The sequence below is a fragment of the Taudactylus pleione genome, unplaced genomic scaffold, assembly GCF_031769625.1.
Source record: "Taudactylus pleione unplaced genomic scaffold, aTauple2 ptg000487l, whole genome shotgun sequence".
NCBI lineage: Eukaryota > Metazoa > Chordata > Amphibia > Anura > Myobatrachidae > Taudactylus > Taudactylus pleione.
This window is the reverse complement of record NW_028284889.1, coordinates 5957216-5970553: the sequence shown is the minus strand read 5'-3', so window position 1 is coordinate 5970553 and position 13338 is coordinate 5957216. Positions and strand designations below refer to the sequence as shown.

At 39.8% G+C, this 13338-nt stretch overlaps 1 protein-coding gene across 9 annotated transcripts in view; it reads left to right on the top strand.

The window, feature by feature from the left end:
• RPH3AL (rabphilin 3A like (without C2 domains)) overlaps nt 1–7559 on the top strand; it is a 441120-nt gene extending 433561 nt beyond the window's left edge. For 7 of the 9 annotated variants that reach the window (XM_088449550.1, XM_088449546.1, XM_088449545.1 and 4 more), the window contains 2 exons: nt 2349–2402; nt 6650–7559. In XM_088449550.1, coding sequence (XP_088305676.1) covers nt 2349–2402; nt 6650–6684 — 89 coding nt within the window. In that variant the 3' untranslated portion in view covers nt 6685–7559. Of the gene's footprint in view, nt 1–2348; nt 2403–5169; nt 5410–6649 lie in introns of those variants that run through there. The other 2 variants (XM_088449553.1, XM_088449552.1) reach the window with 2 other exon arrangements.
• The last annotated feature ends 5779 nt before the right edge of the window (nt 7560–13338 follow it).

Here is a 13338-nt window from a genome sequence, read left to right as displayed (position 1 = left end):
ATGTCATCTAAACTTGCTACTCGGAGGAGAAATCTCGATCTGCTTCACCATCGGAAAACTCACTTTCAGCTAAACTCACTTCTTAATAAATTTGCGAGTGTAAAAACGGGAAAATCAGCCGAGATTCGGCGATGCAAATCGAGTTTAGAAAAAAGAAAAACTCGATTACACTCGATTCTTAGTAAATTTACCCCTAAGTGTGACTTCCTCAGAGGTTGTGTTTACATGGAGGTGTGAATATACCCCTTGTGAGGGTGTGTTGGGCAGTGTTAATAATTCATCTTCATAACGCTATTGGTTCTGTTGAAAGTTATGTCGATATGGTAATCAGTAATTTATTTTACCGTGACTATTTTAACCGTGTGGCAGCATTACTTTACTTATGCTGCTTTACCAGCATGTTTTAAATTAGAATGCCATCACTGTCAACATATTAACGGTCGAAATAATGTGCATCCAAAGGATATAACAGGTAACCAGTAACCATGTCAGGAATACTGTATCTAGTGAATATAATTTTTGGAGTTGCTTTAGGAGTAGATGCTTAAAAAGTCCTGTTAACGAAAAATGATTGATGTGCTATATAAACACTAATGCAATGTGACATATTATTCTCAATCTCTGAAGCAATAAAATCATATACAGTATACCTTTGTTATGTCTCATTTATTAATGAACATTGGGCCTGATTCAGACCCACTCGCGAGCGGCTGTCCGCTCGCAAGTGGGTCGATGTTATGCACTGAGCATGCGCACGACGGAGGGAGCTCCGTCGTGCGCATGCGCCAGACGCGACGAGCGAAGGAAAGTCCTTCGCTCGTTGTGTCCGATCAAAGGGGGCGTGCTGTCAATGTTGATTGACAGCACGCCCCCTTTGGTGGGCGTGCCGGGGGCGTGCCTCCCTGACGGGGGCGTTCCCACGGGAACGCCTCCCGTCAGAAGCCGGCCCACTGACATCACTAGTGATGTCAGTGGGAGTGATTTTGGCTCTGATAGAGCCAAAATCACTCCGGAGCTTGCGGTTGAAAACCTCAACCGCAGGCTCCGTCTCGCAATTTCGATGGTCGCGATGGTCTCGACCATCGCGGCCATCACAAAGCACGCTCGTATAGCCTGTGGGTGGTGACCCACAGCTATACGAGCGTCCAGGAGGACGCTCCATGAAAATGGAGCCCGGCCCTCATTCAGAGCGTGCGCTCTGCTCAGAGCGTACGGCTCTGAATGAGGGCCATTGTCTTAATAAAATCATAGAGGAAAATGTGATCAGTTTCCATTGTCCAATTGCAATCCTATTTTCTTACTGTATGTCACCCTTGTCATAATGCAGTGGAATTATATATAGTAGACTCATAAATGAGGTCATCAGGAAATTCTCGGTTTCATAATAATAAATATGATGTGAACGAACACTTGAATGGTAACCTATCTCATTAGTAAGATATGATTTTGAACAACCATTTGTATTGTAAGGCTTCCAATAAGTGCATGGGCTTTTTAAACTGTAATACAGAACATCTAAACCCCACAAACGTATTTGGAAGGGTTACTATACAAATGGCTGTATTCAACAGCATGTCTTACTTATAAGGGGGGTTACGATAACCCCGCGGGTTCTTGTTTTTTTCCTGGGGGTGGGTGGGTTAGTCACTGTAATGTGTCAGGAACCCCAAGAAATAAGGAAGATTTATATAATATTGTGTTAAGGTCTGTCCCGTCTCTGACATAGGCAGTGGGAACCGGGGCACGGCCTTAGGAGTCAGCGGATCTCATTGCAGCAATTGATAGGACAGACCTTAGCCAAAGAAGATGAAGGAGGACCACTCTGTGGGAACTGGGAATTGCGTAAGCATCCAGAGAGACAGTGTGTAGAGGGTACAGGACTGAGGGTGAGGAGTACTGAGGTGACCCACCTTTATTAGTACATTATGTTGACCGTTGCTTATCTAATTATATGTCTCAAATAGTGTTTATATATTTGTATGTATAACATACAAACAGGTAAAATATGTAGTTGTGCAGTAGCATAAAGGACAATTTATGCATGTTGAGCGTGTAGTGAATTTCACAGACATTTGGCAGTATCTAATGAGCTGCATCTGACTGATTTCCTAAGTAAACAGAACTGGTCTGACATTCTAAGAAAGTTAAACCTGTAGTGTTAACCTTTTAAGCATATCAAAATATTTTGGAGGGCACTTAACATATTTACCAATGTATGACATAATATCTGGATGTATAATTATTGTGGGTCTTGTCATTGTTATACAATTTACGGTCCTTGCCTGTTTCAGCAAATGCGCTTTACACAATTTTAAGTTACGCATTAAATATTTATGTATTTCCATCAGAGGAGAAGATGTCAAAATTACTGAAAAGAAGAAATGCTGCTCGTCACATAAAGGGTAGTATATTTATATATATATAGATACCCTATTTTAGTGAATAACCCACTTCATCTGCTAGTAGTTAGCTAACCTCTTATTTGCTCTCGATGTTGAGGTTCCTATATCTGTTCTGTTCCCAAATAATGAATTTGTTTCCATACAGTATATTGTTTTATTGACATATACTGACTAACCAACCGTTTTCTGCCATGGGTTCTTTCACTTGACTGTCCTAAAGGTCTAACCAATATTGTATCAATGCATGATGGTGCTGGGTTTGTTCAACTTGTTATCCATGTAGAATATATAAGGTATGTGATATTCACACTATTATAATTTATTTATATTTATTTATTTAAGTGAAAGTTGCAATGTTTAAAAATATTATATTGTGACAAAATTATTTTAAGAGAAATGTAGCAAGTGTTTCTATTATATTATATTATAACAAGAGTGATGACAAAAATTATTTTGTGACTTAGATAGAACTGTTCTTACAAGTGACTTATGTAATAATATTTCCCAAAATATTGAATTGCTTCATTGACACCTGTTCTATGGAGAATTAAATATTTCTGGACTTGATTACATACTGTATGCTCATAGAATGAAAGACATGCAGCTAAAAAGTAAATTGGCTGCTGTAAATAAGATCCATGCCGTGTCTCCTGCCAACTCCTACCGTTACCCTCATCAGAACTGTGCTTTTCCTGTAAGTGCATAGTGCTATGGTGCTTGTTTTGTTGTTGTGGTTTTTTTTTTTTAATAACCTTAGCTAGATTGATCGGAGCAATGGATGACTGTATATCTGCTGTGTGAGCAACTGTGCAGATTGCCTGTGTTTACCACGTAATGATTTGCTAAACTTTGCAATTAATGGATATGATCATGAAAACATGCAGCTGGTTGTTGCCGTGTTTTCGTTCTAGCAGCATATACTGTACTTTAATGGAAAAGACCAGGCAAAAAATGTTCCTCAAAGAACATATTATTATTATTATCGGGTAAAGGGCACAACAATATTGATAAAATAATAATTACTATTTTAAAATTGTGCATTCTTAATAAACATACAGTATATGATTTCAAAGGAGAAGAAAAAAAGAAAGCATCTAATAGAGTGCACTCTGAACCAACAAATATTAAAACTTATACTTTTATTGTTATCTATTTAAAATCTTATATACTTTGAAAATATTGGGGAAATATTAAAATATATAGATGTGTATAGATCAGAAAACAGTGTATTAAAATAATTATTAAACTATAACGGCTGCTGTCTTAATTATATGATCCTGTTCACCTCCTTCCATATAAATGCTATATTGCTAATTTTGTTCACATGAGGTTGTGCTGATTATAATTATTTCATAGCCATTTGCAGCAGAGTATGAAAAGTGTCAAACTTAATCAAATATAATACGGGATATCCTGTCCCTAAAGTTTTAAACTCCAGCTGTAGGCATATGAATCCTTATATTTGCTGCTTGTGTGCCATGTGTCCATACATAGTTCTCTTTATTAATGATTTCACAAGCCAGATATATTATAGGCAGATTATTATGTCCACAATAGGATTTTTATGTGGATCAGAGAACCTAGTCTATGTCCACACGCCGTATAGCTGGCTGGCACGGTGATCAGGAGATCTTAATCTGTCTAATCACTCTGGGCCTGATTCAGACACGCTTGCGAGCGCTGGGCGTTTGCAAGCGGGTCGATGTTGGCCAAGTGCGCATGCGCATGACGGAGGCAGCTCCGTCGTGCGCATGCACGAGACCCGAATAACGATGGCCAAGCCGTCGCTATGTGTCTCGCACCAAAAGGGGCGTGCTGTCGATGGTGATTGACAGCACGCCACCTTTGGTGGGCGTGCCGGGGCGTGGCTGCCCCGTCTGGGGCCGGCCCCACTGACATCACTAGTGATGTCAGTGGGAGTGCTTTTGGCTCTGATAGAGCCAAAAGCACTCCAGGGCTTGCGGCAACGAGACCTTACCGCAAGGGTCTCGTCGCAAGCCCGATGGTCGCGATGGTCTTGACCATCGTGACCATCATTTTGGCCGCTCGCTATAGCTGTGGGTGGTCACCCACAGCTATGCGAGTGGCCAGGAGGCCGCTCTTAAATTCAGAGGGACGGCCCTGATTCAGAGCGAGCGCTCTGTCATTGTATTGCTCTATGTTCTCAAGAATGGTAACAAAATAGTGTATAGGACACAATGTAGCAATATAATCTAAGCACAGACAGGACTCATAATTATAGCAGCAGCCGTGCACAAGCCGACGGCCGTTTCACTATTAGCTTTTTCAAGGCTCTAAGATGGGAGTTCTATTTAAGAAGTGATGTTGCTCATAGCAACCAATAAGATTCTACTTCTCATTTATCTAGCACCTTCTAGAAGATAATACCTGGAATCTGACTGGTTGCTATGGGCAACATCACTTCTCAATAGAACTCCCATCTTAGCAAATTTACCCCATAGCATCAGGGTTGCACCATATATCAATATATGCACTATAATGATGATAAGTCTAAAAATATGTGATATATGATATAAGGATATAGAACCAATAGTTATTGGAAAATTAATATTACAGGTCCTCTAAATACTGGTGCGGGATTGTTCTAATGTAAATCGTTAATAAATATATATATATATATAACCGCATTGTGATGCAGAATAAAAAAAAAACTACTTAATTAACTGGTAACATCTTTATCCTTCTCAAAAATAAAAACTGTGTCTGCAAATTGTCTTATTACTTAATTTGCTACTGTCCACATCCACTGCCAGCCAATGTTTAAGACGATTTTCACCACAACAGATAAGCGGGATTGAGTGAGTGGTGCAGAATCTAGTTGGCCACACTTCTCACCACTCACAAGCAGTGTTTTGCAAATTCTATCCTCACGTACACCGAACCTCTTGTGTTTTCAAAATTTCTTTTTATCATGTACATATTAGTAATTATCATACCTGGTCCCACCTGACAGTGTTACTATTAGGGATGTGCAGGCTCGGTTCTACTCGGTTCCGTTCGTTTTTTTTTACCGAATCTTATTGGCTATCCAAAACTCATGATAGCTGATACCCAATAAGATTCGGTAAAAAAAAACTAACGGAACCGAGTAGAACCGAGCCTGCACATCCCTAGTTACTATACTAAAGACCCCCATACATCAGCAATTGATTGCAGCAATCGTGCAATTTGCAATCGATTGTGTATACAAATCTTTCCCTTTTTCAATTGATTGTGGCAAATCTGCAATCGATTGTGTATAAAAATCTTTCCCTTTTTCAATCGATTGCAAATTGCACGATTGCTGCAATCAATTGCTGATGTATGGGGGCCTTTAGGTCACGCATGCATACTTGCATATTTCATATTGCAACTGTTGTAGTAACTGACCCACAGTGCTGGATTTCTGTTATAGTTGTTCCTTTGGGTGGCCATAAGATTCTCATGTTAACTTATAAACCTATTGAACATGACTGTCATAGCAAAATGTTCTGGCATCTGCTTGTGGTCACTATGACTGTATTTGAGAACCGTTTTGCACTTCCTTTAACGTCTTGTAGCTTGTATTTTTGTATTGTATTATTATTATTTTTACTATATTTATTGATTATATTAAGCAATTTTCACATGCAAGGTAAGTTTGATTTGCAGATGTGCTTTCAGACTGTTTGTTGTCGGACATAATAATCATTCAGAATATCTAGAAAATGGAAATTATGGTGTAATTGTATTAGCCTTCAAGTTGTAAGCAGCAGCGTGATTTTGTCGATTTAGCTGAATGTGATAATTTTTTCTTTTTAAAAAACTAGGTTGGTTTTGCCTTTTTTAAAACAATGCTGCTTTAAATATTACATTTCAACAGTATATAAGTGTATCCTATTTTGTATTTTAAGTTTGGTTTTATAACCTACTGTAACCATTTTTTTCAAGGTACGATCTAATTATGCCAAATAAATTAACATAGTTATTAAAATAAAATATATATTACAGTGCTACATTTACTAAAATAATAATACAACATGAAGCGTTCAAATGTTTGATTTTACAAAAAGTATAGTCCCTACCTTGAAATTCGACTACCTGACAAATATGTTGGTGATCCTGGCCTCAGCCTTGGGTGGGAGTGGGGTACACGAGGCCCACCAATGGAAATCATTGTCAGTGCAGACTGTTGAAGAAATAATTTACATATACATTTGTGTATGGTCTTTGAATAACATTCCTTTTTTATGCTCTGTCCCTTCAAGGAAAGCATCGTGGGAATGTAAATATACGACGCTGACTACAAAAGGAAAAAGAACCTTTCAACTCTAATAAAAATCTTGTTCCTTAAACCAACTGCAACATTCAAGATGTCATTGGACCTTCCAACATCAAAATGGATAATGCTCCTATGTGTGGTGTATGTGTTTTAGAATATCTAATAGATTGACCCTGTCTTTTTTTTGTAAGTTAAGTATTTTTCTGTTTGTACTTTTTGCTTGTAATGATACAACCCATGAGATATCTACAGCAATTGAATTGCTAAGATGCACATAACTATCTCAGAGGGTACAATCACTGCTAAACAGTATGTGTGTTTACATATTAGTGAAATGTCCTTAATAATGGTACACAACTGTGGCTTAAAATTTGATATTAGCATTTTTGGATTATTTTCTTGCACATACAGTATGCATATTGATTGAAAAGCCATGTAGTTTTGTTTTGTCTTGTGCACAAGGAAATTACCTATGAAGAATTTTAAAAAACAGGCCTTTTATTTTTAACCTCCAATAATTCTTAATTTCCCATTCTTGCCACATGCCACGGATAATCATTGTATTGTCCAACAAATATCAGATGGAAAGATCCATTTTTTTGTGGCTAACAATATTCAGTGCATATCTTTTTTAATGCCTTATTTTGTGAGTTAAATTATTTGCTGGAATTCTTCTTTTGTAAAATATAGCATATTCATGTGTGTTTATGACCTGACAGGTGCTTCTTTACACATTCCTTTGAACTCAAGTTGTATTTTATTATCAAACTTGCATTTATCCTTTATTCCACCAAAGAAATGCAAGAAATTTGTTTTATTTACATCAGCAAAAAACATTAATGTTCTACTGTATAGACTGTAACCCAATTTAATTTTTCTAAGTAAACATAAATAAAGCAAACTTCAAGCTTAAGGAAACTTCAAATCTCTCTCTATATATAAAATAAAGTCCTCGGTTTAGGGGTCTGTCTGTTCGTTCAGGCTAATCTCTGGATAGATTTTGATGGTGTTTTCACTATACAGCATTGGTCGAGGAAGGTTTAGGTGTATGAACCATTCATCTGTGAGAAAACGGAGCCAGGGAAATGACGATTTTAGTGAAGCAAGTCACAGAAAAAAAATATTGCACCAAGCTGCTGTATATTAGCTGGCCAGGGTGCTGAAACAGCAAGAGAGCATCTGAAACTGAGACTTGGAATGAAGCAAGCCACAGAAAAAAACTGTTGTGCTGTGTGTGACTGATTGGCTCCCTGTAGACTTTGGGAGGCAATGAAAGATAGCAATGTGCCTTGTTGCTTAGCAGCAGCCTAGGGAGGGGAGGGAGTCAGGGATTGAGCAGGGTCATGTCTGAGGCAGACATAGAGCGAGGGACAGCATCCAATGAACCCATGAGGATGCCCTAATGCAGACACAGTAGACAGGAAAAAGCCAGAAGAGGCATAGCTATCAGGAAATAAAAAACAAACAACCATCGGAACGCCATCAAATGATTTCCATTTGATTGTGGCAAACATCGGACTGCCACCATCAAATGGTAAAAAACTACCACCACGGCGAGGAAGTTCAACAGGAATCCCAGGAAATACAGGGTACATTGTGCAAAGAGGACATTGCTAATCACCATGTTTGGCAGCTGGGGAGGGGTGCACATGGAGGCTGCAAAAATATGCACAGGTGCCCCAGCCCTGGGAACATGCTGCTGATAATGCTTATGGCAGCTGTAATACAAATCTCTCATCCATGATCCTCCTGCCCTTTACAGCAAATTCCAGTGGCCAGGCCCCAGCCAGCTGCAGGGCAGCAGCAGTGGAGTTCTGGTGAGATGCAGGGGGCAGGAGTGAGAAGTAAGGGCTTGTGGTGAGATGCAGGGGACTGTGGTGACAATGGCCTATGTTGTTATGAGATGAAGGGGGCTATGGTGAGATGAAATTGCACCTGTGCAAGTCTGAGGTGGGTCGCTAGTCCTTTATATAATTAAATAAAAAGTTATCTGGAATAGTGCATAAATAACTGATTTTTCTTTTACCTGGTGGATGGGCTCTCTCAGAGCCGGCCCTAGGCATAGACAAACTAAGCAAATGCCTAAGGCATTTGGAATGCCTAGGAGCACCCAAGCCCACCTAGGGCCGGCGGAGGTTTGGGACAGGCACAGCCGGGGCACCTGCTGCTGGCTGGGCAAAGACTATGGCAGCTGCTACTGTCACTGTGCAACATCCATGATCAGATCTCAGCTGACAGCTCCGATTGGGCCTGGCAGCAGCAAACAGTGAGCGGGCAGCGGCGGTTTGTGGGGACAGGGCACCTGGATGACGGCTAGTGGTTAGCGCTGGTGCTGTGCTGGGAGAGGGGTGCTGTGCTGGGATGGGTGCTGGGTGAGGGGTACTGTGCTGTAATCTGTGCTGGGAGAAGGGTACTGTGATGTGTGCTATGCTGTGATCTGTGAGGGGTGCTGGGATCCCAGCACAATGAGGAAAGGAGCCACAGCACACTGGGACCACACCCCATTCTGTGAGGCCACATGCTTTTTCTGGATCCCTTGGGGGGGGAGGGGCACCAAACAAAATCTTGCCTATGGCATTAATTTGGCTAGGGCCGGCTCTGGGCTCTCTGGTTACAGTAACAAAACACGTAACAAGAAATTTATCAATATCTGAATTAGATGCACCAACTATGTAACATGGGCTATAAAACCTAGCAGCATAAACTACTGTATAGCTTCACGCAGTCCTATAATTTACGGTACACAGCTCAGCTGATTGGGTTACAGAAGCAGCTCACTGATCAGAGATCCCTGTGTGCAGGTAAGCGTTGTTTAATTGATTTATATATTATAAACACAGATTGTCTTTATACATGCAGCCTGTTTCCTATCAGACACAGGCTGCATGCTCCCGTGCACACTCTGCACTGCCTTACTGGGCATATGCAGAGTGTGCCCCAGCAAGTGAAGGCCTTCACTATTTGAAAGCCGGGGTTTTGTGCACCTGCGTGAAACCCAGTTCATGCAGGTGCACTAGCACTGCCGGTTCAGACTCAGCAGTGCTAACTTTCACTGGTACAGAAGTAGCAGTGAATGGCATCACGCAGACAGTTGATTTTCCGATTAGCTGTTTCTGCACCAGAGCAATGTTGAATTGCTCCGGTGATTTTGTATCCACTGTTGCTACTCACAGCCAGTTGGTGACTTTATTATCTGAGGCCACACGGCCCCCAATAGTTAACATAATGAGAAGGATACTTGAGGGGTTTGTTAAAGGATCATATTCAAAATATCTTCTGTAATAAGCACCAACCAACAAAAATGTATGACAGACTGCTCTTATCAAACAAATCTACTTGATTTTACAGGAAGTGATTAGAAAATTGGAGTGAAAGTGGATGCAGTATACTTAACAAGAAAGAGGTTATTTAAAGTCCCAACAAAGTATATAACAACCGCCCCTTTTACTGAAAAAAGATTGTTGCTATGAAAAAGGTACCTTACCTTAAGAGCTGTAAACTTGAATTAATTTTATTGCCAGATTTGGTAGAAAAGTCCAAGAACTAGACTTTATTCAAGGTGCAACTAGAACTTTGTAGGCCCCAATGCTTCTAGAGAAACACTTCTCTTCACAGCAGTTGTTTATTTTATGCCTCATAGTACTTAGAGATGTGTGGTTCAGTTTCTGTACCAGTTATTTCCCAGCACATGCAATCTCCACCACCAACACCTTCATAATCAATCTTCTCTATAATAATTGAAGATATTCCTCCTGTATCCAATTTGCAAAGGCGTAATGATTCCTCCCCTATCCAAGATTCCACAGAAGAATCCTTGTGCTCTAGTGCTGCTGCTGTAGGTGTATGTTCATCACAGAAGGGGACCAAGAAGACTAGTAGTTTCAACCAGAAATTGACTGTAAAACAATCCTTTGCAAGAGGAACCATGTATGAAAGCTGCCATCCAGTTGCAAAGTGGATCACTGAGGCTATGCTAGCATTAGATCGGATTCCAATATCTGCCATCAATGCATCTGGTTTTAGACAGTTAATTGAGGTTCTCTCTCCCCGCTACCAAATTCCTTCTCAATTCTATTTACCAGAACAGCAATTCCTCGCACCGAGGCGTTTAAAAAAATAGTTCTTGGCCTGGAAAATGCCATTGTAAACACTATCCACTTAACCACATATGTGAACAAGTGGTACTGGTCAAAATAAAGATTACATGACTGTGGGTAGGTGTATATCCTTTAGGAGCATAAGTATCTAACAAACACCAGCTCATTCACAGGCAGGCTTCTCTATGTATCACCAGCTTCACTAAGAGGCATACTGGTGTCAACCTGTTAGAAAAACTCAGAGTAGTCACAGCAAAATGACTTACCCTGCTAAGACTCTCTTCAGGATTTGTCATTTCCGATAATGCAAGTAACATTGTGAGAGCATTACAAATGGGCAAGTTTGCACACACCCCATGTTTTTCCTATACAATAAACTTGGTGGTTCAGATTTTTTTTTTTTAAATGACAGCGGTGTGCAGGAAATGCTGTCTGCAGACCCAAAAATGTCTGGACATTTTTGGCATTCAGCAACTACATGTAGAAGATTGCAGAGGATACAAGAACAGTTCTATTTGCCATACCACCAACTAAAGCAAGAGGTAATGACCAGGTGGAATTCCACCCTTTATATGTTTCAGCAAATGGTGGATGAACAGCAATAAGCCATTCAAACCTACACAACAAGTCATGACGGGGAGAGGAGGGGAAATGCACCTTAATCCAGCACACCAGAGAATATTTTGTTTTATGTGAGCTACTGAAACCATTTGAAGTAGTAACTAACAAAGTGAGTTCAGACACTGCCAGCCTGAGTCAGGCGATTCCCTTAATAAAACTACTGGAACAGCAGTTAGAGAAACTGAAGGAGTAGATGAAACAAATTGATTCTACAAAGTATGTTGGACTTGTAAACCAAGTTCTTTATTCGCTTCGCCAGGACCAAAGGGTTGTCAACATCTTGCAATCGGATCACTACAATTTCACAACTATGCTTGATTTTAGGTTTAAATTGTATGTAATGTCTTTCTTTCCAACTAACACAGATCTTAAGAGATGCAAAGAGCTCCTTGCTAGCAAGTTGTCAGCTCAAATTGCACATGACATGAAGACGTCTCCTCTTCATTTTCTCCTGTAAATGCTGTTGCCAGGAACAAAATTACCTTTTGCAAGTGACGCATTGGTGGTGAGTCACTTGGAGTCAACTCAGCGCACGAAAGTGAGACACCAATTTGACATCTGGTCAGACTTGAAAGAATTTCCCATAATATTGACACCTGTACTGTGACTTAATCTGATACACTAAACACCAAAAAAATGGTGGAGGATTATTTTAATGACAATGTACAAATTAGCATGTCACACATTGCTTTTGATTACTGGTAGGAAAAAAAAGGCAATTTGGAGCCCCTTGTACAAACTAGTTTTATTGTACTTAAGCTGCTCACCCTCCAGTGTATACTCAGAAAAAGTGTGTAGCATAGCTGGGAACCTTTTCAGTGATTTGCTTAAGTTGCTACTTCCTAAAAATGTGGAAAAACTGATGTTCATTAAAATTAACTACAAATTCTATGAGGAAGACCTTTGCTGCCAATTATAACAATGTACAGAGACTTTAATGGTGGATTGAAGTTTGGATGAGCTAATATTTCATGATGATGTTAACAATAGTGAGGACGAGGATGATAATGATATCTTCCAGCTGTAGACATGATTAACCATACTGTAAGACACCTGAAGCCCATTGGTAGCTTGTTTTGTGGGGTCCAAACAAACCAAGCAATTCAGCTTAAAAAAGGCAGTTCCTGTGCTGAAGTGCTTGGTTTGTTAAACTGTGCATGTCCTTTTTAATATACAAAACATTTACAAGGACAGTTCTGTCGTGCACCTCTTTTCATTATGGGCTTTGCCAAGATTCTGATGTTTGACAGGAAGTGTACTGCATGTTACTGTTAATGTTCTTTTGTATGTCAATGCCATATTCTCATCCATGCATATAGGCCCTGTTTCCTGCAGCTTCTGAGCAGATACAGACTAGTATCATCAAATCATGTAATTAATAATTATTAAATTTGACTAAGTCTTAAATCCTGAGGAATCAATCTCATTGGGATTTTGGATGCTTGTTTTGTTTTGTAACAATGCTTTCGATTTCTCTTATTTGATTTTTAGAGTTAAATTAAGACTAATCAAGTAATCAATCAATTCTTAACTGGTTTCCACTAATATTGCAACCTCAGGCCTCTGATCTAGTTCTTGATTAATGAAAACATTTTTATAGCATTGTATAGTTTACAGTATATTAACTTCCATCATGTCTGCCACTGCAGTGCCACTATGGGGCATATTCAATTGGGTGCGTGAATTGCAAAAATCCTGCACCTGCGAGGATTTTCCTGTAGGTGCGAAATTTTTGCAATTCAATTAGGTGCAGGTTTTTTTATTTTTTGACTGTCGGGATGGTTTTTTTTCACACAACCCCAGAGCAAGTGTGATTTTTCCTAAAATCTTTATTTTTAGGAAAAATCAGTGGGACTTGCTCTGGGACCCCGGCGGCACCCCCCCTTAGGACTAATTAAGCAATTATTTCCAATTAGCTTAATTAGTCCTTAATTACTTACCTTCTGCAGCGCTGTCT